At 43.9% G+C, this 23820-nt stretch overlaps 1 protein-coding gene across 10 annotated transcripts in view; it reads left to right on the top strand.

Annotated features, from left to right (window-relative positions):
• Positions 1–23820, top strand: part of CAMSAP1 (calmodulin regulated spectrin associated protein 1) — a 1635252-nt gene that overhangs the window by 502375 nt on the left and 1109057 nt on the right. For all 10 annotated transcript variants that reach the window (XM_044057912.1, XM_044057905.1, XM_044057911.1 and 7 more), the window contains one exon: positions 1552–1713. In XM_044057912.1, the coding sequence (XP_043913847.1) occupies positions 1552–1713 (162 nt within the window). The remainder of the gene's footprint in view (positions 1–1551; positions 1714–23820) is intronic.

Genomic DNA, 23820 nt, shown 5'->3' with positions numbered 1-23820 from the left:
TTCCTTGAGAATTTTGCTCTTAACTGGATAGCTTCCACAGCTGGATTCTGTTTTGGTCAGGCCTTTGGACATCAAATCTCCTTGCTAAGCTACCTGGTTATTGCTGGGTGACTTGCCCTTCCTGACTTTTACCTTGCAATTCAGTGAGTCCTAGTGTTGTTGTTTGCCTGTCATCCCAGTTCCCTGCCTGTTGGTTATCATCTTCTTGGTTCTCTCTTTGTGTGGTTCCTATTTCCCCTTTGTTTTGAGGTGATTTGTAATGGACTTTGAACTATTACTTTCTTGCATTTATGGTTGTCTCAGTGTTTTGGAACATTGTATCCTCTGGGGCCAGGTTTCTGGCTTTTTTGACAATGGGCTTATTAGGGTGGCCAGGTTTAAAATTATTAGATTCTTATCCTAGTTCCCCCTACTAATGGCAGTACAGTTATATGGGGAATTGGACTGCTTGTTTCCATTCTCCCTTGGGATTTTTTTTCCCTTTACTACCCCCACTTTTGGTCAGGCAACTATTATTCTTTGTCTTACTAATTTTCTTCTGAGGACTTACTAACCAGTTTTGCTGATTAGGTAGCATGTATCCTTGCTCTTTCATTGAAGTTTATTCTGAGGGCGTATTGCATCAATTGAATCACAGTCATGATGAGATGATTTAGCAGTCTCCGCCTGTCTCCCCTGCCCTTTGTTCCTGTATTTTTTTTGTCTTGCCCATCCTTGTGTGCCCTTGTTAAATACCTTTCTGGCCTGTGATCCGTTTTGAAATTTTTTTCCTTGGTGTTGATCCTTGTATTTGCTATCATTCTTCCCGTCTTTCTGCTTTGTGGTGGAGGTATTCCTGTAGATGGATCTACTTTTTCTCTAGATTCATGTTTACATTCTAGTTCACATGTGCATTGTAGTTGTGAAACACTTATGGATTAGTTATTTCTGTTTATAGCCTTCTGTCAGTACTCCTTTGTTTGCAGTCTTTTTGGGCAGCCACCCCATTTTGTTTTTGCTGGGGAGACTGTTGTACAGGTAGAGAAAGATGGATCAAGTCATATCGTATACAAAACCTGTGTACCTACCCTAGTTAAATATGTGAGGAATGTGGTCTATATTCCTATGCAACCCCTGCCCCACTCTTTGGATACAAAGTTGACTTTTGTTCCTGCAAGTTTTATATTGTCTTCCTTTGTGCTCTGCCTTCCTTTGGCTAACAGAGCTATGGAGATGGGTCCTTCATTGCATAAGATTGTGGATAAAGAAGTGGAGTTTTTCGGCCTGGAAAAGTTTTATATGCTAATTTTAGATGCAAAGCTGGTGGATTCCCACTGGCCTCAAACCCTGTTAGTGGAAAAATGTTGACCTTGGCCCTACACATTTATCATTATGGTAAGTACTGACCTTTCCTTTCTTGTGCTTTTGAATGATAACATAATTCTGTGAAGTTGTGTAAAACAAGTGATTTTTGGATGGTTGTAGCACTAGTTAGTGGCTTAGTTTACAAAATCTGTTTTAGTAGAACGTACCCATGTTATACGCTTATCTTGCCTAATGCTGTTTTTGTAGAGTGCGCACATGGCAATGATCGATGCGTTGATGATGGCATATACTGTGGAAATGATCAGCATTGAAAAGGTTGTGTCCAGTGTTAAACGCTTCTCTACCTTCAGCGCTTCAAAAGAATTGCCCTATGATCTTGAAGATGCAATGGTGTTCTGGATCAACAAGGTAAGAGCAACACACAAATTGGTAAAAGTCATTATAGAAGAAGTGCTATGATGAGCATGGTATAGCAGCTGCTTGATATTCAGATTCCATCTGTCTTTGATTAGAAGGCAGTCTTGAACAGAAGCTACAATAAGTAAAATCTTTCAGAAATCAGTAATGAAACCAAGAGGTTAATTGTAGATGGCTTTTATTCAAGGCTGTGTCTTCCATTTACAACTGTGGTTTGTGTGTTTGAGGCTGCTGCAGTTGTTCCATTCCTTTGGCATAACTGTGAGCACTTCAGAGTCACAGATTAAGCCCTTGCAGACCTTCACATTTATCATGTGAACACTGAACACTCAAGTGTGCAATGCCATTTTGCTTCTTGGAAGATTTCATCTAAGACAGACTCTCTCTTTTTCTTTGTTCATCATTTAATGGTAGCCACGATTTTTTCTCATTCTTGCCCTGTTTGTTGCAAAGCTGCAAGGGTATGGGGATATGTTATCTAAATTATCTAAATGATTTCTGCCAGCTACCCATATTCCTAAAGAATCCATCTCCCTGGAAGACAGGCTCAGCTGATGGATGCCTGCCAGTGTTAGACAAATGGTCTATCATCACGTCTGTAGCATGGAAACTTTTCTGTCACCAAGGAAGCCTTCCTACAACCGTTTTGCTACCTCACTTGCAGCAACTTCTGTTACTTAAAACACTTTTTCTCTCTTCCCTCTGATTCCTTATTTTATTTTCAGAAACTCAGACTGAGCAAGTCAAAGGTATTTCTTGTAGCACTTCTCCCTGTCTCAACAGTTGTGGTTCATTCTGCTGTGGCCTTTCATTTAGGAGGAGCCTGTTTGACTTAAGTCCATCAGAACCTTGCTAACCTATCCATAATGGAAGCCTCACCTGTTCTGCTAGAGGTAAGCTGAGTCAGACCTTCAGTTTGAGTCCTAGTTTTGAAGAGGATGGCTCAGAATCATGTTTTTGTCCTTGTGGTAAGTACATAACTTTTGTTTTCCTTCATTAGTTTCAGTTTTGCTGTACTGAGGGAGGTACTGGTGATGTCATTTGTACTTGTGGTTATTGTCTTTTGATTTTAGTTTTGGCATACATTAAAAGTAGCAATAGGATCTTAAATGATCCTGTCTGCCGCTCATATTTGTGGAAATCCACTCTCCAGCACATCCGACCAAGCAACTACAGCTACTCCAAAATGTTGGAACTCTTTCCCTGCTTTTATGATGCACCTGTCTCTCCCTTTAAACTTCAGGTTTGATTTGATACCCAGATGACCAGATGTATCCAAACCTCACAGCTAAGTTAAATTGTTTTTCCTTAGTATTCTTCAAAAATGTTCTTGTCACTTTCTTCACTCTTCCTGTCCGTACTTTTTATTATGGAGATGTTTATGTATGTACATGTGTAAAAAAAAAAAAATCCCTTTTTTCCTCCCTTCATTCTGAATAGATAATTTCGGACCTAGTCAAACATTTGCCAGCTCTATATTATTTTTCATAGTGTGGTTTTTATTCCATTTTTTCATGTCTAGAGTTTACATTTAGATAAAAATATTTTCTGTATTTTGTAGTAGTTTTTGTTCTGTTACACATAGTGAAGGGAATACAAAAAGGCTTCAGAAAGTCTGTCCACTCTGGCTACAGGATTCCACCGCTGGATACCCACAAATTGTGTGTGGTATGCCAGGGGTCAGAGCTTTGGATTCCTCCGAAGGTGTTTGTAAGACCTTCGGTCCAAGTCCTTTATAAGAGTGCAAAAATAAGTTAATTCCCAGAGACTTTGGCCCTCCACATTGCAGGATAGGGAAGACAGAATGATGGAGAAAGTAGATAAGGAAAAGAAAATGAGGTATTAGACACTACTCCAGCAGTTCCTTCTACACTGAAAAGTCTGTAAGACTGAGACAGTATAGGAGGTCTTTCAGCTCTGACTGCATCAGGGCTGACCATTTCACAGGTGCCACGACTGTATTCTGAGGCAATTATAATCCAAGACCATTCCCCAGGAGGACTGCTAGCAGTCTCCCTTCATAATAGGAACATTCCAGATATAATAGTTATCCTCTTTTCAAATTCTTCCTTAGGTTTACAAGATCTGTCTGGAAATGTAGTATAGAGTAAGCTTGCATAATGACAACCTTTCTCAAGACCTAGACTGACATGAATGTCATTCTATTCCCTTCAGATATGGGGCAGATTGGGTTGGACATGTGACGGGTCCCTATTAGAACCATGAAAGTTTGAAATATCGAACGGCTAAAAAGCCGAATATTCATTTACTCGAAATCAGTTTTGTGGGGGGCTGCACCCCCCCCCCCCCGCTAATTATATATACCGACTCCGAGAATGCACTACAGTGACGAAAGGGTAAATTTTCCGATCTTTACTGTACTGTGATTTCAGAAAACCAATCTCTAGTAGCGGAATATTCGGCTTTTTAGCTGTTCAATTTTTTTAAACTTTCATGGTTCTAATAGGGACCCCCTATGACTACCCTGCAAGAAACTTCTTCTCCAGCATATGTCCTGCTGTCATAGGTGTCAGAGTCCTTGACTATCCTGGTGCATCCTCCTTTGGCACTAGCTTGATTGCATCTCTCTTGCTGCTGATCTCAGCTTCTGACAAATGCTGCTCTGATTCTATCAGAGTGGGATGAGTCTTAGCTCCGATCCCTCAGCTCTGAGTACTGTGCTTCTCTTTGGCACTGATGCAGTCTTCACTCTCATAATCATCAGGATCTTTGCCGTTTTGAGACCTTGGCACAGATCTTGATGTTGGAGCCAACTGGATCATCAGCATTGATAGCATCATGCTTGGAGCCATTGGTACACACTTCCACTGGGACAGAAACTATAGTGAAGTGGAAGTCTTTGGTGCTGAAGGATTTCACTTTGGCTTTTTAATTTTCAAGATGATCATTGCAATCCATGACTGCAGGATAGAGACAGTCCATTTACTCTGCAGCTTTCAGCCCTCATCATCTGCCTCAGACAAAGCAGATCTGAATGACTCTGGTCTTCCCACCAACAGGCACACCATGAGTCTCAAGGAGCTTCTGACAGGTCCACCACAGAATCTTCCTAAGCACATGTATAAAAGGAGGTACATAGACTCCCTTATGGAATCTGATACTGACCTTATTGAAGGGGAAGGGCTCCCCACAGCCCCCCACTCCTCCCTCTGGGTGCACCTAGATTTGTGAAATCTTAGATTTCATGAGACACAGGGGTACTTGGCCCACTGATTCCTGTTTCCCCAATGAGAAGGTCATCTTTGAGGCATTCACAGTTATTCATATCTATTCCCTGTACCTACTGGGTGGTTGCTCTAGTTGACCACATGATAAACATGGTCTCAGTGAAGGCATGGCGGGAACCTGATGTAACAGAGAGCATTCTAGGAAAATCTTACAAAATATTGTGAATGCCTAAGGAAAGACCCACTGCAGCAGAGGGCTTCTGTTACACTTCATTATTGTGGTGGCACCTTCCAAGATGGAACTTTCACAGTTCAGGATGATGGACCACATAGTAAAGCAGTTTTACTCTGTGGGTACTTTTGCTGTTTGGGTCTTAAACTAGATTACTCACATGACTCTGTCCAAAGAGAGCCAGAAGAGCAGAAGCTAGACTTAAGAAAATTTGTCACATCTGCCACTTATAAGCATAAAAAGTCACAAGTGGCTACTATGCTAAGTATCTGTAATCTCTTCATGAGGCTGTTGCATAATACTGCTTATGGAGTGCTTAGGACAACAGGCACAAGTATTGCTCTGAGGCATCATGCCTAGTTCCATTTTTGTGAATTTGCGGACAGTTTTGAGGCATCTGTCATTAATAAGAACCAAAAAAAACGAACTGGAATACACAGAAGTCACAAAAAGAGAACACACCAGCACGGACCAGGAGCTGTGAGAAGTTCAAGATGAAAGTACAACAGTAACTGGTTTCAATTCCCAAGGGTAATATCAAATTCCAGCAATGAGTGCACAAATAGAGATTCTACGATGTAAACCATGAATTGTAGTTGAATAAACGCTGAACCAAGGATCTTCAAAAAGAACTTTTATTCGACCAAACAGCAAAAAAACAGTTTAACCAAGCGCTTTCGCCTGGACTATTCGGAGAAGAGGAGGGGGAAGGCATGCCCGAAGGCAGGAAGAGAGGAGGAAGGTTAAGAGTGTAGTAGTGAGGGTAGGAACTTTGAATGTTGGCTATCTGCCCTAGGCATTTATAAGCCTAGCCAGAGTGTGTGTGGATGAGAATACTACGCCCATTTAGGGTTTAGTTTACTGTGCCTCTGTCTAGTAGTGACACAGAGATGACCCCCGGGGTAAACCTATGATCTCCCATCCACTCATCAAGACTTTTCTTGAATAGAGTTAGTGAGGGGCTCTGCCTAACATGGATTGGGATTCTGTTCCAGAGTGTAGGAAGCCTCTGGGTTATGAATCTGTCCCTCCAGCACATCCTATTTATTTCTGTCTTGAGGTTTAAGTCTCTTGCTCTCGTGGCTCTGATGGATTTGGATTTTTTGAGGTGGAGCATGTCCATTAATTCCGGATTGGACATGGTCTTGTACGTTAGGCACAGGTCACCTCTGAGTAGGCGGTATGCGACTGAATAGAGCTGGAGTTTTATCAGTCGGGCAGCATATGACATATGTTTAAGACCCTTTATCCTCTTGGTGAGGAACTTTTGGGGTCTTTCCAACTGCTGCAGGTGTCGGGTAAGATACATCCCAAATGGGGCATTGTACTCAATCATTGGCCTAATAAGAGATGAGTACAGGGGCACAATGACCTCTCTTGATCTAGATGTGAAACCCTTCATGATAAGGTGGGCAATATAGAAGGTCTTCCTAACCACTTTGGCAATGTGAGTGTCAAATGAGAGGTTACTGTCAACCTGGGTCCCTGATTACCTCTTCCGTACTTAATGGATTACCACCTATGTGGTAATTTGTGGGTACCTTGTTTTTTCCAAAGGGTATGACTATACATTTTTTGGCTTTAAGCTTAAGGCCATGGCTCTGGCACCAATTATCCATTTCTATGAGTCCTCTCTGAAGGATGTTTGTGTCTGCTGGAGTATCAATTATGGCGCCCAGTTTGCAGTCATCTGCGAACTTTGTCAGCCACAATCCTCCTATGTTTGCCTGTACTTCGGAAAAATAAATGCCAAACAAGAGGGGTCCCAGGACTGAGCCCTGTGGGACACCGCTTGTGACTGGCTTAGAGTCTGACATAGCTCCAGCAATTCTGACCCTGTGGGTTCTGTCCTTGAGCCCGGGTTACATTTAAGCTGGTGAGTTTGTCTATGATGCCCGAGTGTGGTATTGTGTCAAAGGCTTTTGCAAGGTCAAGGTAGGCTGTGTGAACTGCCTTACCTTAATCAATGGCCTTAGTGACGGTTTCAAAAAAGTCGACCAAGTTCAAAAGGCAGGATCTGCCCTTGACAAAGCCAAATTGGGTAGGATCCAATGTCTGTACGTCCCCAATGTCTTTGTTTAGGAGTTCCATAATGATCCTCTCCATAGCTTTGCAGACCAGGCTCGTTAAGCTTATGGGGCGGTAATTTCCCAGGTCCGTAGAAGCACCGCCTTTGTGAAGTGGGACCACTGTTGCCGTACGCCACTCTTTGGGTACGTATCCTGTAGTAAGGCTAAGATTAAACAGCAGCCTTATGTTTGGGTTTAGTTCCTCTTGGAGTTCATGTAGCACACAGCCCGGGACACCGTCCGGTCCCATTGATGCTGTGTTTTTAGCTTTAGAGAGGGCGGCTCTCACCTGGGCATCTGAGATGTTAGGGAGGCTACACTCTGCTGCGATAGTTATTTCTCCTTTTGGTGGGGAGGGGGAGGTGAAATTTGCACTGAACCTATCTGCCAGAATGTTGGCAATGTCAGTGGGTTCAGTGTATTTATTGTCATTTTGGACTAACTCTGAGCATATCTGGGAGTTTCCACCCAAGTTTCTAACATAGCTAAAGAAGGCCTTGTGATTGTCATTTGTGTCTTTTGTGATTTTTCACTCAAAGTTGGCCTTGGATGATTTTATGAGTGATCGTAGATTTTTGCTAGTACTGATCAGAGATGCCTTCCCATTTAGAGATTTTTCTCTGTCATGTAGTAGCTTCCTCCTTCTGTTGTAAAGTTTGTTTATGGCTGGGGTCCACCAGACCGGGCGCCTGCCTTTGGGGGAATGGGTCTTGGTTTTATTCGGGATTGCATGATCCATGCATTCTTGAAGGTGCCCGTAGAAGGCATTTGCAAAGGATTCAGCAGTGTGGGTTGTGGTTTCCACTGGCCCAGGGACCTTGAAGGATACCACTTCAGTCTTAAGAAGTGTGAAGTTGGCTTTTGAGAAGTTCTTCACTGTGGTCTTTTGTGCAGGGTTGGGGGCGGGATGTGGATTTCCAGTGAGATTAATTTATGGTCTGATCTTACCAATGAGGGATATACTTCCGGTGTGGAGCATTTTGTCTCCATGTTTGTGATGATCAGGTCTAGTATATTGTCTCCTCTTGTGGGAATGGTGACTAGTTGTTCCATCGCATTTGAGTTTATGAATTCTAGGAACCTTTGGGCTAGGGTGTTTGGGCTTGAGTAATGTTCCCAGTCTATGTTTGGGTAGTTGAAGTCTCCCAATATGATGGTATTTGTAGAGACATTCATACTCTCCAGTGTCTTCAGGAAGGCTGTGTGAATTTTCTGAGTTTGAGAGGGTGGTCTGTAGCATGCTACAAATTGTAAGGCAGTTTTGCCTATGGTTAGTTGCACCTAGATGGTCTCCGATGCTTCGTGCGTTGCCACTAACCTGGAGGTGTGGGTATCTTTGATGAATATGGATACTCCCCCTCCTTTTGTGGCTCGGTCCAAGTTTTGGTGCCGGAAAGCATGATATGAGGTAAAACCTGATAGTGCTGGGGTGCTCTCAGGAGCCTTGAACCAGGTTTCAGTCACTGCACAGACATCGATGTTCTCCATACTGAGGAGGGCTTCGAGGGCGTGCATCTTGAGGTTTAGACTTCTGGCATTGAGCAGCATTACCCTTATTTTTTTTCCACTTGTGTTTTCTAGGGAGGTAGGTTTGTCATTTGAGCCTTGCCTAAAAAAGGCACTATAGGGGTGGCAAGAGCCTTGGCCAATATCTGGAAGCCCAGGGGTGACAGGTGCAAGCCATCCTTGCGAAGCAGCGTGGCTTGTCGAGCATGTCATCCCAAGCAGACAGACATTGGATCCCCTTTGAATGACACCAGTAATTAAGCCAGTTGTTAAAACTGATCATTTTGTGTCTGTACTGTGGCATCATTCTTGGTGAGGGTAAGATGCTGCTCAGGGTCATACCGGCCTGGGCTACATAATCAGAGAGCTCCTCTATGTAGTCCAGGGAGGTACGTCTCAGGTCGTTCACACCGGCATGTACAATGACTGAGTCATATTTGTACTTGCTGTGGAGTGACCTGAGTGCTTGTGTTATATGGCGGATTCTAGCTCCCGAAAGGCAGCTTACTGTGACCTTATCCTTGTTCAGTCTGGTGAGCGGGACGTCAGTGTGTCTGTCTATGGAGTCACCTATTACAAGTGTGTCTGGCATGTTGTTTGGCCTTAAGGGCTGTGACTGTTTAGCACACTGACTTTGTGAACTATGTGTTGCATGTGCTATGTCTTGAGGTGGTGGTTGCTTGGGTGTCTGCTTTGGAGAGGCCTCTGTTGTTTTCGTAGATTTTTAATCAGCGCCTCCGAGTATGTTTTTGTGTGTTTATGTGTTTGGTTTGCAGTTGTGTTAGTTCTATGTGAGACTGGGTTTGTGGTGTGTGTGGTTACCTTCTCCTCCTGCCTGGTCTTGCCAGTACTGAATTGAGAGAGCTCAGCCTCCAGTTTGGCTATATAGTTGCATCTCTCGCATATATTTGTATTTGTTGGGAGGAGGAGAGGGTTGTCTGTGTACATGAGGCAATTGTAACATTGCCTCAAGATTCCCAGATTCACCAGCTGAACAGGAGAGGATGCCAACAACTGACCCTTCGACATGCTAGAATAGTGAAAAGATTGCTGTGTAACTGAGTCAGAAAGGATCTATATGGAAATGGGTACTCAAGGGAATTAAGGTGAAAGAAGTACTTTCTTTTGTTTAAGAGTGCTTTACCTGTATAAAAAATGCTTTAGGAGCAAGTGCTGAGCTTTCCAGTTAGAGAATAGGCTGTTTAGATTGCAAGTACAGCAGTTCTAAGGGAAAAATTGAAGAGTAGACTTTACGGAGCCAGAAATAGTTTAAACTTGATTGACCGGCGCTGCTCTAGCTTTAGCTTCGCGCTAATTCGTGCTAAAACGCACTAAAGCGCGCAAAAGCGGGCTTTATAGCAGGGGGTTGAAAAGAGCCAGGAATTGACCCAAAATGGCCAATAAACTACAAGTTGCTGGGCTGGAACCAATCCTCTAGGGACAAATAGGTTGCTCAGTGCTCCCCACTCCCACTGGTGAACAAATAAGCTTCCTCTTATCCAAATAAGGATATGGATAGCACAGGAACTAAGACAAAGCCCAGAGATCAGCAAAATCTGAAGACTGGACTATTCTAGTTCAGAAAAGCGGGAAAACAAGGATTTTTTTTGTTTTTTTTTCTTTTTTTTACAGAGAAAGGAGAAAAAGATACAGTAACAAACAGTAAATGCTATAAAATGGCTAACACACTTGAGTGTGATAGCCTAACAATTAAATTAAACAAACAATAACTTTTTAAAGTGCTAACAGTATAAATTCAACACAAGTACAGTAAAAACAATATGCAGAGCTGTTTTTTAAGTGAAATGCAGTCGAGATGCAGTAATTTAAGCGACAGCCAGAAAAAATACTTATAAATCCAGGAAAGTCACTTTTTCACTCCCTGCTGCTTGTAGAACTCTGCAGGACACCACGAGGAGCTGTGCTGAGTCTTTTACAAGTGAAAAAGCGCGCAAAAGCGGGCTTTATAGCAGGGGGTTGAAAAGAGCCAGGAATTGACCCAAAATGGCCAATAAACTACAAGTTGCTGGGCTGGAACCAATCATCTAGGGACAAATAGGTTGCTCAGTGCTCCCCACTCCCACTGGTGAACAAAGAAGCTTCCTCTTATCCAAATAAGGATAAGGATAGCACAGGAACTAAGACATAGCCCAGAGATCAGCAAAATCTGAAGACTGGACTATTCTAGTTCGGAAAAGCGGGAAAACAAGGATATTTTTTTTTTCTTTTTTTAACAGAGAAAGGAGAAAAAGATACAGTAACAAACAATAAATGCTGTAAAACGGCTAGCACACTTGAGTGTGATAGCCTAACAATTAAACAAAAAATAACTTTTTAAAGTGCTAACAGTATAAATTCAACACAAGTACAGTAAAAACAATATGCAGAGCTGTTTTTTTAAGCGAAATGCAGTCGAGATGCAGTAATTTTAGCTGTGTATTAACCTTAAATTCAAAAATTCTCTGTTAGCTTCTCAGTGTCAAAGCAACTTTTAGATGAGATGCTGTTCTATTTGATTTATATCAGGAATATCTGTGTCTGACAGTTGAACAGATTCAGTTGGATTCTGAACAATTTGAATGCAGGCAGTATAGTTTGTTACTTGTAACTGCTTCTCGTTTCTGGATTGATAATGTCTGCAGAAAGTATACCATACTAGTAAATTGCTATGAAAAGTAATAGACTCCAAAACAGCATGAAGCAATCCTTTTGTTAGAGAAATGTTCACCCAACCATTCTCTGACATTGCAGCGTGAACAGTAGACATGTTGTTAACATCCTTGGATAATCTCTTTGCCTTGAACGAACACCACAGTGAGTGATAGATTTCAGACATCAGTCAGAGCTAAGCGGTTTACAGTCTTGCATTGTTTTTCATGATCAGTAGACAGCTGATTACTGCTATTAAGCATACTGCTTTTACAATCCTTTCATCAGAGTTACCAGCCCAAACAGCTGACTCATCCGTATTGCAATAGCTGATGCTGCTGTTATTTTTGTTTTACACAAAAGTAAATAAAACTAATAAACTTTGGTACAAAATCCTTTGGTAACCATTGCCCAATTGTAGTCTTTTGCCTGATGATAATGAATTTATCCACCAAGGCACAGTTGGCTGTCATTAAAATTAAAGCTGCAGTGACTTAGTCCGTCTTTCTTGTTTGCTTTTATTGCCAATAGATTTTTGGATAGCCTTGGATATTTCTTTACAGTAAACCCACAAAGTCAGTTCCTCCTCTTCATCAGAAAGCCTAGGATGCCTTTTATGGCCATCCATATGCCTCTTTTTTTTTTTTTGATGATGAAGAATTCCCTTACACAGAGTTTGACTTGAGCTTAGGCATGTCATTTCCTTCCTTCCCAAACTTGTTTTTTGTCCAGGTATAGGACTTTATCAAAGAAACAGTTGCCTTCTTTTTCCTACAGTGTTAGCAACATTAACTTTGAATATCTGATCATAAATATCTGATCATAACTTTTGCATACAGACATACTTAGAAAAGGCTTACAATGCGTATTGTGTGGTAGAAGTTGCTCTCATATTGAAACTGTTTTATGACGTCATTAATGAAAGTTGCCCTTGATTAGAATCCACAGCCATGTGCAAAATGATTTGCATAGATGCTTTGACTTCTAAACTTCTAAATGAGAGGGTTTCTGCAGGACTTTAAAGTTAATCAGTAGTGTAGTTTTGCTCTGGAAAATGAAACTCTTCATGTTGTATTTTGACTTGAGTATTTTATGGCAGCAGATTTCATTCATTGGTTGTAGTCCTTATTGTTTTTTTCTTTTCTGGAAACATGAATGTTTGCTGTTGGTATTTGCTACTAGGTTGCTGTTACAGTATAGTATCATACTTGTTTTGTTTTTGGGGGCAGGAATAGTAGTGGTTACCTTTACTACATCAGCATGCATCACCCCCCCCCCACACACACACACACACACACACACTAAAGAGTTTATAAGAACCAGTCGATCAGAGATGATTTACATGAGGCTAGCAGCCTGAAGAAGTGAATGTCCTTCCTTATCACTGTTGCAGTATTAATCACATACCGGATTTCCTGCCAAGGATAGCTACAAGACAAAGATAAAGTTATGCAGGACCTTACCAAAGCCTTTACATCCTCTCACTGTCGTACTTCAGATGTGTGCTTCCTGTGCAGGTGTAGGGCATAAAGGTAACATACGAATGCCCAGTGCTCTGAACTTCTTTGCCACCAGATCGAATGCCACAGCTGAACATCAGTCAGAACTCCCTTTGCTTGGTTGGTTTCTACCGAGCCATTTACAGATAAGTGCCTGTGGGGGTTCTTTCTTTTTCTTCTTTTCTTTGTGTACTTAATGATTCATGTCACCCAGGAAGGAAAAATGTCAGTGTGGGAAGCAGATTCCCCATAAAGACAGTCACGAGAAGTGTTTATTGTGCCTAGGTGCTTCACATGCTCATACCCAGTGTACCGTTTGTCAGGCTTTTGTTCCCAAAATTGCTTCATAGCCATCGGTCCTCTTTATCCATTTATCTTGAGAACAAATGTTTCAAAGTTTTGACCCAGGGTACCATGGCTGAATCCGCCAACCATGAGGTACAGCTGTCTGTTAAAAAAACAGAAAGTCTCAGTCTGAATCTGTTGCTCTTTAGCTTCCAATGAACATCTCTTTCAGAGTGAATGAAGGCACCAAAGACCATCTGGTGTTGACACCGGTTACCTTTGTGGTAACCATATGTGAGGCCAACATGGAACCAGCTTCTCGCTCGTCCTCTGAGACAAGGCAAACTTCCACCACAGATGTTGAGGGGGAACCATGGCTGATAATTTCCAAAGGATGTAGGGGAGAATACCCAGATTTTGGTTAGGGAAGAGGTCTCTGGTACCCTTTTTGGGTTTAGGCATGCCTCAGAGCCTCCTAGGTTGGTCAAAGCTGATGTCCAGCTAAAGGAGAAGCAGAAAACTAAATACATCCCTCCCATTGCTAAGGATCCTCAGAGGGAGTGGCAGAACTTTATCCAGGGCTTTTTTAGTGCCCTGATGCCCTTGAGACTACCTCAGGGGCTGTCTGCTCCTCCTTGGTCATTTACAGCAGCCAAAAGGACTAGGGAGTCTGATTCTTCAGATGAGAAGGTGGAGTCTGGAAATGATCATTGACCTACTTCTCACAAATTACCCAACCTTTGGGCTATGGCTCTGAGGAAGAGTATTCCTTTAGTTCTGATTCTCCCTTCAAGGCATTGTCCTTTGGGGACATAGTATTTCACTTGATGGAGCATTTGAAGCAAGACTGCTCACAAGTCTCTGATATTCAAAAGAAATATGAGCTGTTGCAGCTGCAGTCTCCTAAACTTTGTACTGTTCCCCCTATATAGGATGCCTTGTTTTTTTTACATTTGCAGCTGCTTCTTTGGGCTCATGATTCCCAGCCTCAGGCCTCTACGAAGGTGCATGAGGCCTTTATGTACCTTTACAAGTGTCTTTCTTCAGATCCTGCTGTAGTCTGTTTTTGCTGACAAGTCATCTAAGCTTATGCCCTCTTCAGAGCTTCTTCCTTCTGATAAAGATAGTCGGGCTATGGAGAGGCTGAGGAAAAAGGTGTACAGTTCTGCCACTCTGCCCTATCCTTATTGAATTCCACTTCTCAGGTTGCCCGTCACTCCATCAAATGTAGTTATGATCCAGCTGATGTATCCTCTAGAGCTCTGCTGCTGCTTTGGGTTCAGTTAGGGGCAGATACTCTTGGCCTCACCTCCAGACTTTATTCGATTATATTAAGGCCAAGCTTCTGGATGCTCCTTTAGACAATCAGAATCTCTTTGGTACAGCTGCTGTTGACTTCTGTAAGACTCTACAAGACAAAGGTAAAGTTATGCAGGACCTTAAGCAAACTGTCCTTCTAAGTCTGCCTCCATGTGGCATACTTTCTCCTCTTTCCCTTCCCTTGGCCAGGTTTCCCTGTCGCTCATGCTTTCCCTGTCTGGCAACAGATAACGTTTGACTCTTGGGTTCTGTGCGTTATCCATCATGGTTATTTTATGGTATGGAAATCCCCCCCCCCCCCTCTCAGGTCTTCCTCAACCTTCTTCAGACCAACTTCGTCATTTTTCTGTGGTCCTGCAGGATTTATTGGGTGAGGGCAGCATTCTACCTGTTCCAGAATCCCAAAGAGGAACAGGGTTTTACTCAAGAATGTTTCTGGTTCAGAGAAAAGTCCTAGACCTCTCCATTCTAAATACTTTTTTTTTTTAATTCCTTCTTTCTGAATGCTTTTCTTTCAGACAGTATTTTCTCTCTTACTTCCACTGGCTTTTTTGGTCTCCCTAGACCTAAAGAACTCCTATCTTCATATTCTCATTCACCCTCTATTCAGGAAGCTTTTACATTTCTCTATTTCTTTCTCTTATTTTCAGTACTTTGCTTTGAATTCAGCTCTTTCTTCTGGTGCACCTCAGTTGGAGCTGACATTTCAAAGAACTTTACCTTCGACTGTGTCCCTTACTTTCTCAACTCTGATGCTATTGGATCAGAATGAGTCATGGAGATGAAGTGATAATGGGTTGCCAGTGGAAGAGTTGATCCCTGATGTTCTCAGAGCCATTCTTTCCCCTCTGTGCCTTGGCACTTGACAGCTCTTCTGCTCTGATTGCATCATCAGATTTCAAGGCTGTTGAAAGAGTTTTGGCAGGCCAAGAAAGGCAGGTGTGTGCACTGAGTTCAGATCCATCCCAATACCCAGTGGAATCTGTTCCTTATGCCTTTCATTCAGAGAGAAACAGCGAGAACCCATAGGCTTCTAGACTACTCGACACTCAAGTTCCCAGTCTTATTCCAACTATCTATCTCACTGCAAGCATCAGGTCAGTTGTGCTGTGTCTTGATATGAATCTGAACTGCTCATCTTACTTTCAGCTACTCTGTGTATTCATCACTCACCACCTCCCGAACTTTCATGCAGTTTTACAGTAGTTTGTTACCTCTGTACTGCCCACAGAATTTCTTCGTGTTTCACTGTTGCAGTCATCACATTTGGGTTATCCCTGCCAGGGTAGCCCTCGGCCGGCCTGAGTACCTGAGGCTTAGTATTTCTGCGTCAGTTGCTGTTGCTTCAGGATTGACATCAGTTTGTCAATAGTATAAAGTAAGGCAGCTGACTCCATTACATCAGTCTTTCTTGCCAAGGAGCCCGAAGCAGAAGCAGTCTGCACGAGTGCCAGTCGGCCGCTACCTGAGTTTCATCTTCTGAATTGAAGCTGAAGTCTTCTAAAAGCTAAGTACCCTGTTGGGAATCCTTTTTTCTTGCTCTAACCGATGTCAGAAAAAGTTAACAATTGTCTCGCTTGTGGAAAGCAAATACTACACTGAGACTTTCATTCTTACTGCGTCACTTGCTTAGGCCCAGACCACGACGTCCCTCACTGTCGCTTTCGTGCTTTGGTAATCCATTCGACAGCAGATCTTCTGAAAAAACGTAAAGATAAAGACAGACACAGACCGCTCAGGTCCAAATATACCGATGACGCTTCCGTTAAGCTAGTCGTCAGTTCTCCAGTCCTCAGTGAGGCTCTTTCGCAGCCCCTGATGTCCACTTCTGTGAATTCGCAGGCCGCTACTGAGACCCTTTCGGCATCTGGTATGACGCAAAACTCTTCAACTAAGGATCCTGTGGTTGTCTCTACCTTGGATGGGCCCAGAGCCGCTGAGCAGGCACTGGCTTCTGAGGAAGTACTTTGCACTACCGATTCTCAACACAAACTGATGACTTCTTTCATGTCTCCCGTTCTTAACTACCAAGTTTCTAAGGCCCAGGGTACGAACCACACCCAAGAAACTGATGACCCAATCTCAAGTACCGGTTTCCTTGCCTCAGTCTCAAATGCATAAAATGGTGGAAGACCTTAGCATGCTGATCAGGGGAAGCCAAGCTACCCCTCCCAAAAGAAAAAGAGATCTGTCTCCAGTAGTTTTGTCTTAACAGGAGTCTGATGCATCAGAATATGAAGACATGCAACCCCTCTCTGCTTATAAGGATTCTGATGCAGAGGAATCCATTCCTTCAGCCTGTCCACCCGAGGAATTTTCCTTTGGGGAAACCCTTCATACCTTAAGTGAGCATTTCCAATGGGAATGTTAGGACTACCCTCAGTCTAAAAAATTCTTAGATCTTCCACAGCACAGAACCCTGGCCATTCCCCTAGTCCTGGATGTTGTGGACGATGTTATCCTGGAATCCAGTTTGACTCCTGACACCCTCCCTCCTGTTCCCAGGAAACCTGATAGGTATTACAGAGTCCCTGATTTGCACAAATTTCTTTTCAAAAATCCTACTGCTGACCCTGAGGTAATTTCTCAAGGGCCTAAAGGAATTAAAGCAAATTCTGCTAAGAATCCCACCCCCTCAGATAGGAATTCCCGAGAACTAGACAGATGGGGTAAAAAAGTATATATCTCTGCTACTCTTGCTATCAAAGCACTAAATTATCAGCTCCATATGCTAAAATTTCAGCAACATACCATGGAACTCCTCAAACAAAAAGTGTCTTCTTTTCCTGCTTGTGCAGAATCTAAAGAGTTACAAGAGTTAATGCCTTCTGCAAGTCAAGTAACTAAGCACACCTTACACTGTGGTTTTGATGCCCTAGAAGCTTCTTGCAAGGCAGCAGTCACCAGTTCTGTCTTTAGAAGGCATGCTTGGCTTAAGGAACAGCCCTTGTGAGACCATGTCCAATCTAACTTATTGGATACCCCCTTGTACAAAGACAACTTATTTGGCACCAAAACAGGGGAGGTCTTAAAAAGGATGGAAGAAAAAGCCAAATCTATGCAGACAGTTAAGGATTTTTTACAGGTCCAGCCACCCAGATTCAGCAGGCATTGCTCCTCCAAGCACTGGTCCTTTCCTACCCCCTCCAGGTCAGTTCGGCCCAGAACCCAGGGAAGCAGACCCCCCCAGACAGCAGACACAGGGAATGCAGAGATCAAAGCAGTGAAGTTCTTCCACTTCAAAACCAGGGAGTTCAAAGCCACCCCATCATGGTAAGAACTCACAATAACTCTCCTGCCCCACTCCCTCCCTCTGCCCACCTGCAGTTGGCCCTAGGAGGAAAACTCTCCTTTCACACAAGCACCTGGGCCACCATTACCAACAACCACTGGGTCCTTAACATAGTGTCCTAGGGATACAAATTTCTTTCCACACTCTTCCAACCCCAAAAGGGTTCCCAGATCTACCTCCAAACCAGTGGGCAGAGGCGAAAAATCAAGTCCTTTCCTGGCTCTCTCTGCGGGCAATAGAGCACGTTCCTGCAGAACAGATAGGCCAAGGTTTCTACTCCACGCTTTTTCTGGTACCCAGAAAAGAGGGCACCTAGTGCCCCATCCTCAATCTGTCCATTCTAAACACTTTCCTGGTGATAACAAAATTCAAAATGCACACCCTCCAGTAACTGTTACCCATACCCCAAGGATGCTTGGCTAGCCACCCTAGACCTAAAAGAGGCCAACCTCCACATTCCTATCAGGGAATCATACAGGAAATATCTACACTTCAGGGCAGGATCCCTGCACTTCCCTTTTGCTTATCTACTGCTCCCAGAGTTTTCACAAAATGTCTGGCTCCCGCCATTGCCTTTTGCGGACAAAGGAATATCCAAATTTACCCATACTTAGACGACTGCCTAATTCAGGCAGACAGTCAGGAAAAGCTGCTCAAGTACCTGGCCTTTGTAAAGTCTCTACTGACCTCCCTGGGGTACACTATCAATGAAAAGAAATCCAAACTAGTACCCACCCAAAGGATTGTATTCCTGGGAGCAAGCCTGGACACAGCATCCCAGATGGTATTCCTTATACCAGAAAAGCAAACTTACCTGACAGCCTCCTTCTCTCAACTAGGCACCAGACCCCAGCTGTCTGCAAGGAAAATCTTGCAAGCTCTGAGGTTCATGGCATCTTTCATTCTACTCATTCCGTATGCCAGACTGCATATGAGGAAACTTCAGTGGTACCTAAAAAGCCTTTGGCATCAACACTGTCAAGACCTGGAAACTCTTATACCAATGATACCTTGCCTAAGGAAAGATTTTCTTTGGTGGGCAGCAGCATGCTCCCACAACAAGGGACTACCTTTCTCACCGCCCCCTGCCACCCAGACCCTCACCACAGACACATCAGACTATGCCTGTGGTGCACACCTGGATGGCAGGTGCATACAGGGCCAATAGAATCCACAGCAAATCCATCTGCACACCAAAAAGAGATGTTAGCTGTCCAGCATGCATTGACAGCTTTCAGGCCCCTTCTCTCCCAAGGGGTTCTCCTGATCAAAACAGACCACAAAACTGTGATGTGGTATATCAACAGGCAAGGAGGGACTCGGTCTTACCCTCTATGCAGACTGGCCATGACCCTTTGACACACAGCCTCTGCCATGCAACTCCACCTGTTAGCTCAATTCCTGCTAGGCTCTCTCAACTCTCTGGCAGACCACTTAAAAGAAAATCTTCTGCACCCACATGAGTGGCAGCTAGCCCAAAGAACCTTCACCCTAATAACTCAGAAATGGGGCACCCCAAAGGTTGGCCTCTTTGCCTCCCACACCAACCATCAGTTCAGCAAGTTCTGCACCAGGGAGCATCACTGCATGCCTTGGAAAGTGTATGCCGTATCTTTCCCCTGGGTCAATCTCTCGGTCAGTGCATTTCCCCCACTACCTCTTATCACCAGGGTACCGCTCAAAATAAGGGAGGAAAAACCAAGGACAGTTCTGATTGCTCCAGACTGGCCTCGCCAGCACTGGTACCCATTGCTGCGCAGCCTGTCCCCACTGCCACCATGGCATCTCTGTTAGACCCCAACCCTCCTGACCCAGAGGGAATGAGAATTCATGCATACTGAATTGCAGACCCTCAATTTGGCAGCCTGGCTTATTCCCTGACCACTGATCAATCTGCCAACCTCGGTAAACAGGTTCTAGATGTTTTATGTGAGGCTAGATGCCCTAGCACTAGAAAGTCTTATACTGACAAATGGAAAAGGTTCTGCACCTGGATTCAGGCTAAGGGAGCCGGTACGGTACAGCCCTTCCTACTTCTCATCCTGGATTACCTAGCTGACCTGCTACGCAGTGGTCTCTCCTTTTCCTCTATTAAAATTCATGCCTCTGCTATCTCTGCTCATTTCCACACTCAGCACCACCTTTTCTCACACTCTGTGATCAAACAATTCCTAAGAGGGGCTAGCAACTTGAGGCCACCCAGAAGAGCATCTACTCCAGCTTGGGACCTTAACTTTGTGTTGGAAAAGCTCACACTGTGCCCCCCTTTGAACCACCATCTTCGGCAGAGTTAGAATTTCTCATCTGGAAGACAGCTTTTCTTCTGCCCATCACTTCATCCAGAAGAGTCTCTGAGCTATAAGCACTCATGGCTGTAGAGCCCTTCATCATCTTCCATGCTTACAGGGTGTCCCTCAGGACTAACCCATCTTTCATGCCCAAAGTGGTGTCCAGTGTGGCTCGCAACCAGTCCATTCATTTGCCCACCTTTTTTTCCTAACCCACAAAACAAGGGGGAAAGGATCCTGCACTCTCTAGATGTGCACAGACAGCTCAGATTCTATCTAGACAGGACAAAATCATTCAGAAAGTCTGATCAATTACTGGTCAGCTTTGTTGCAGGGGCAGAGGGCAAAGCCATCTCCAAACAAAGCATTTCCAAATGGATAGCACACTGCATCCATTTCTATTACAAGCAACACGGAAAACCTCTCTGTAAGGGGGTCAGGACTCACTCTACCAGAGCAGCCTCCACCTCTGCAGCTTTCCTCAGAGGAGTCCCCGCCAGTGACATCTTAGAGGCTGCCACCTGGACATCTGTTCACACTTTCACCAGGCATTACCACCTGCCTATCTTCTCCAAATCCAGGGCAGGCTTTGCCACTGCAGTCTTGCAAGGCATCCTAGCCAGCCCCTAGTCTCCTTGACTGCCTCCACCCTTTTCCTCACCTTTGGGAATCAACCCAAATGTGATGACTGCAACAGTGAAACACGAAGCACATAGTTCAGTTGTGTACACTTACCATAAATGTAGATGTTCGAGTGTATTCACTGTTGCAGTCCTGGCTTCCCTCCCTCCATCTCCCTCTCCTTTCTCTCTCCTTACAAGGAACTTTTGGTATTTAATTTCTATTGGTGGGGTTCTTCCACCATGTCCTGGCTCCCACTTGGGGGCTCCTGACAATTAGGGCAAGAAAAACTGATGTAGTGGCGTCGGCTGCCTTACTTTTATACTACTGATGACCTGACGTCAGTCCTGAAGTGACAGCAACTGATGCAGAAATACTAAGCCTCTAGTATTCAGGCCGGCTGAGGGCTACCCTGGCAGGGATAACCCAAATGTGATGACTGCAACAGTGAATGCACTCTAACATCTACATTTATGGTAAGTGTGCACAACTGTACTTTGTGAATGTCCCCTTTGTTCTTGAATACTGGAGCTAGTGTGCTTTTTTTCTAGTCTTCTGAGATGTGCCTTTCTCTCCACACTGCTGTGTGTAACCTCAGGAGCCATTTCTCCCCTATTTCACCCAACATCTTTATCATATCTGCTGTGACCTCTTCTGAGCCTGCTGCTTTCCCTGATTCATTTTCCCTAATGCTGATGTTCTTCGTGTTTCACTGTTGCAGTCATCACACTTGGGTTATCTGCCTGCAGGTAGCCCTCAGTCAGCCCGAATACCAGTCTTGGGATTTATGTGTCGGATGCTGTGGCCTCTTACATGACATCAGGTTGTCAGGGGTCTAAAACATGCAGCCAACGCCATTACATCAGTCTTTTCTTGCTGAGAAGAAGCCAGAAACAGTTCGCAAGTGCCGGTTGGCCGCTACCTGAAATTTTCGTTTTTCAATTTTCAGACCTGAAGTCTTCTAAAGCTAAGTACCCCGTTGGGGATTCTTTTTTCTTGCTCTAACCGTTGTCAGGAAAAACTAAGAATGGTCTTGCCTGTGGAAAGCAGTCTTACTGCGTAAACTGTTTAGGTCCAAACCACGACGTCCCTTGCTGTCGGTTTTGTGCTTTGTTTAACACCCATCGTCGGGCTATATTTGTAGCTAAATTCTTTCGCTCTCATTCTCCATATTCTGAAATGACTTTGGTAAGCCATCCGACTACAGATCTTCCGAAAAAGTACAAAGACAGAGACAGATCGTATAGGTCAGAAACTGCCGACAGTGCTTCCATTAAGCTAGTCCGCCAGTACTCGGTGAGGTGCCTTTGCTGCCCCTGATGCTCGCTTCTGCAGATTTGCAGGCCTCTGCTGAGACCCATTTGGTGTCTGGTATGCCACGAGATGCTTCTTCGACTATGGAACCTGCGGATGCCTCTACCTTGGATAGGTCTGGAGCTGCTGTGCAGGCACCGGCTTCTGAGGGTCTATTCCGACCTACTGATGTTCATATTAAACTGACTACTTCATTTTCATATAAAACTAGAGTTTCTCAGGCCCAGAGTTCACACTATGCCTAGAAAACCGATGTCCAAACCACATGCTCAAGCTCCCATGCCACAAAAACAAATGCTTAGAATGGCTGAAAACCTTATTACTCTAATTAGGGGAAGCCAGCCTTCCCCTGCTAAAAGACAAAGAATTGAATTTCCTTCTGATTCTACAGACCAGGAGTCTGATGACTCTGACCCTTCTGATTATCAGGACATACCCTTATCTACCTATGGGGATTCAGATGCAGAGGAATGCATTCCCTCTGCCTCCCCTCCAGAGGACTTTTCTTTTGGTGAAACCTTGCATACCTTAAGAGAGCATTTCCGCTGGGAATGACAGGACTATCCTCAGTCCAAAACAAGACCCAGAGAATTTTTAGATTTGCCTCAGCACAGGCCTCTAGCTATACCCCCCTGTTCTGGATGTTGTAGATGATGTCTTCTTAGAGTCTAGTCTTACTCCTGACACCTTATCACCAGCTCCTAGAAAACCTGACAGGTACTACAGAGTACCTGACTCTCACAAATTTCTCTTTAAGAATCCTACTGTGGATCCAGAGATCATTTCCCAGGGACCTAAAGGCATTAAGGCTACTACAGCCAAAACCCCTACCCCTTCATACAAGGATGCTAGAGCTTTAGATAGATGGGGTAAGAAGGTATATCCCTCTGCAACTCTTGCCATCAGGGCTTTGAATTGGCAGTTTCACATGCTGAAGTACCAGCAACATATTATGGAACTAATTAAACAAAAATGGTGTTACTTCCAGATTGTGCAGAAAATAAAGATTTACAAGAGTTAATGCATTCTGCAAACCAAGTTAGTAAACATACTTTGCAGTGTGGGTTCAATGCCTTAGAAGCATCTTGCAGGGCTGCTGTCACTGGGTCTGTACTGAGAAGGCATGCTTGGCTAAAGGAACAAGTCTTGTCTGACCATGTCAAAGTAAAATTACTAGAAGCTCCATTAAATCAGGAGCGTTTGTTTGGCACAAAAGCAGAAGTAGTTCTTAAAAAGATGGAAGAAAAAGCTAAATCTATGCAAACCGTCAAAGATTTCTTACAGGTGCAGCCACCTAGATTCAGTAGGCATTGGCCTTCAAAAAAAATGGTCCTTTCCAGTCCCTCTTAGGCCTTCTCAGTCCAAACCCAGGGGAAACAGACCATTAAGACTGCGGTCTCAGGATATGCAGAGATCTAAACAATGGAGTGTTTCCACCTCTAAACCAGGGAGTGGTAAGCCACCCCCTTATGGAAAAAGTTCACAATGACTTTCCAATTATCCTTCCCAGCCATGCCCAAGTAATTGCTCCCCTAGGAGGAAAACTCGCCCTTCATACTAAAAACTGGATGTCCATTATTCAGGACTGATGGGTTCTAAACATTGTATCCCAGGGATATAGATACTACTTCCACTCACTGCCAACTCCAAGCGGGTTGCCAGACTTTCCTCCAAACCAATGGGCAGAGGCTAAAAAAAAGTACTTTCTCTTCTCCATATCAGGGCTATTCAACCTGTTCCAGTAGAACAAAGGGGACAGGGTTTCTACTCCAGACTGTTCCTGGTGTCCAGAAAAGAGAGCTCTTGGCGCCCTAGCCTGGATCTAGCAATTCTCA

This window comes from Protopterus annectens, chromosome 16.part0 (genome assembly GCF_019279795.1).
Source record: "Protopterus annectens isolate FY-2018-M chromosome 16.part0, PAN1.0, whole genome shotgun sequence".
Lineage (NCBI taxonomy): Eukaryota > Metazoa > Chordata > Ceratodontiformes > Protopteridae > Protopterus > Protopterus annectens.
This window is presented reverse-complemented; position numbering and strand designations above follow the sequence as displayed.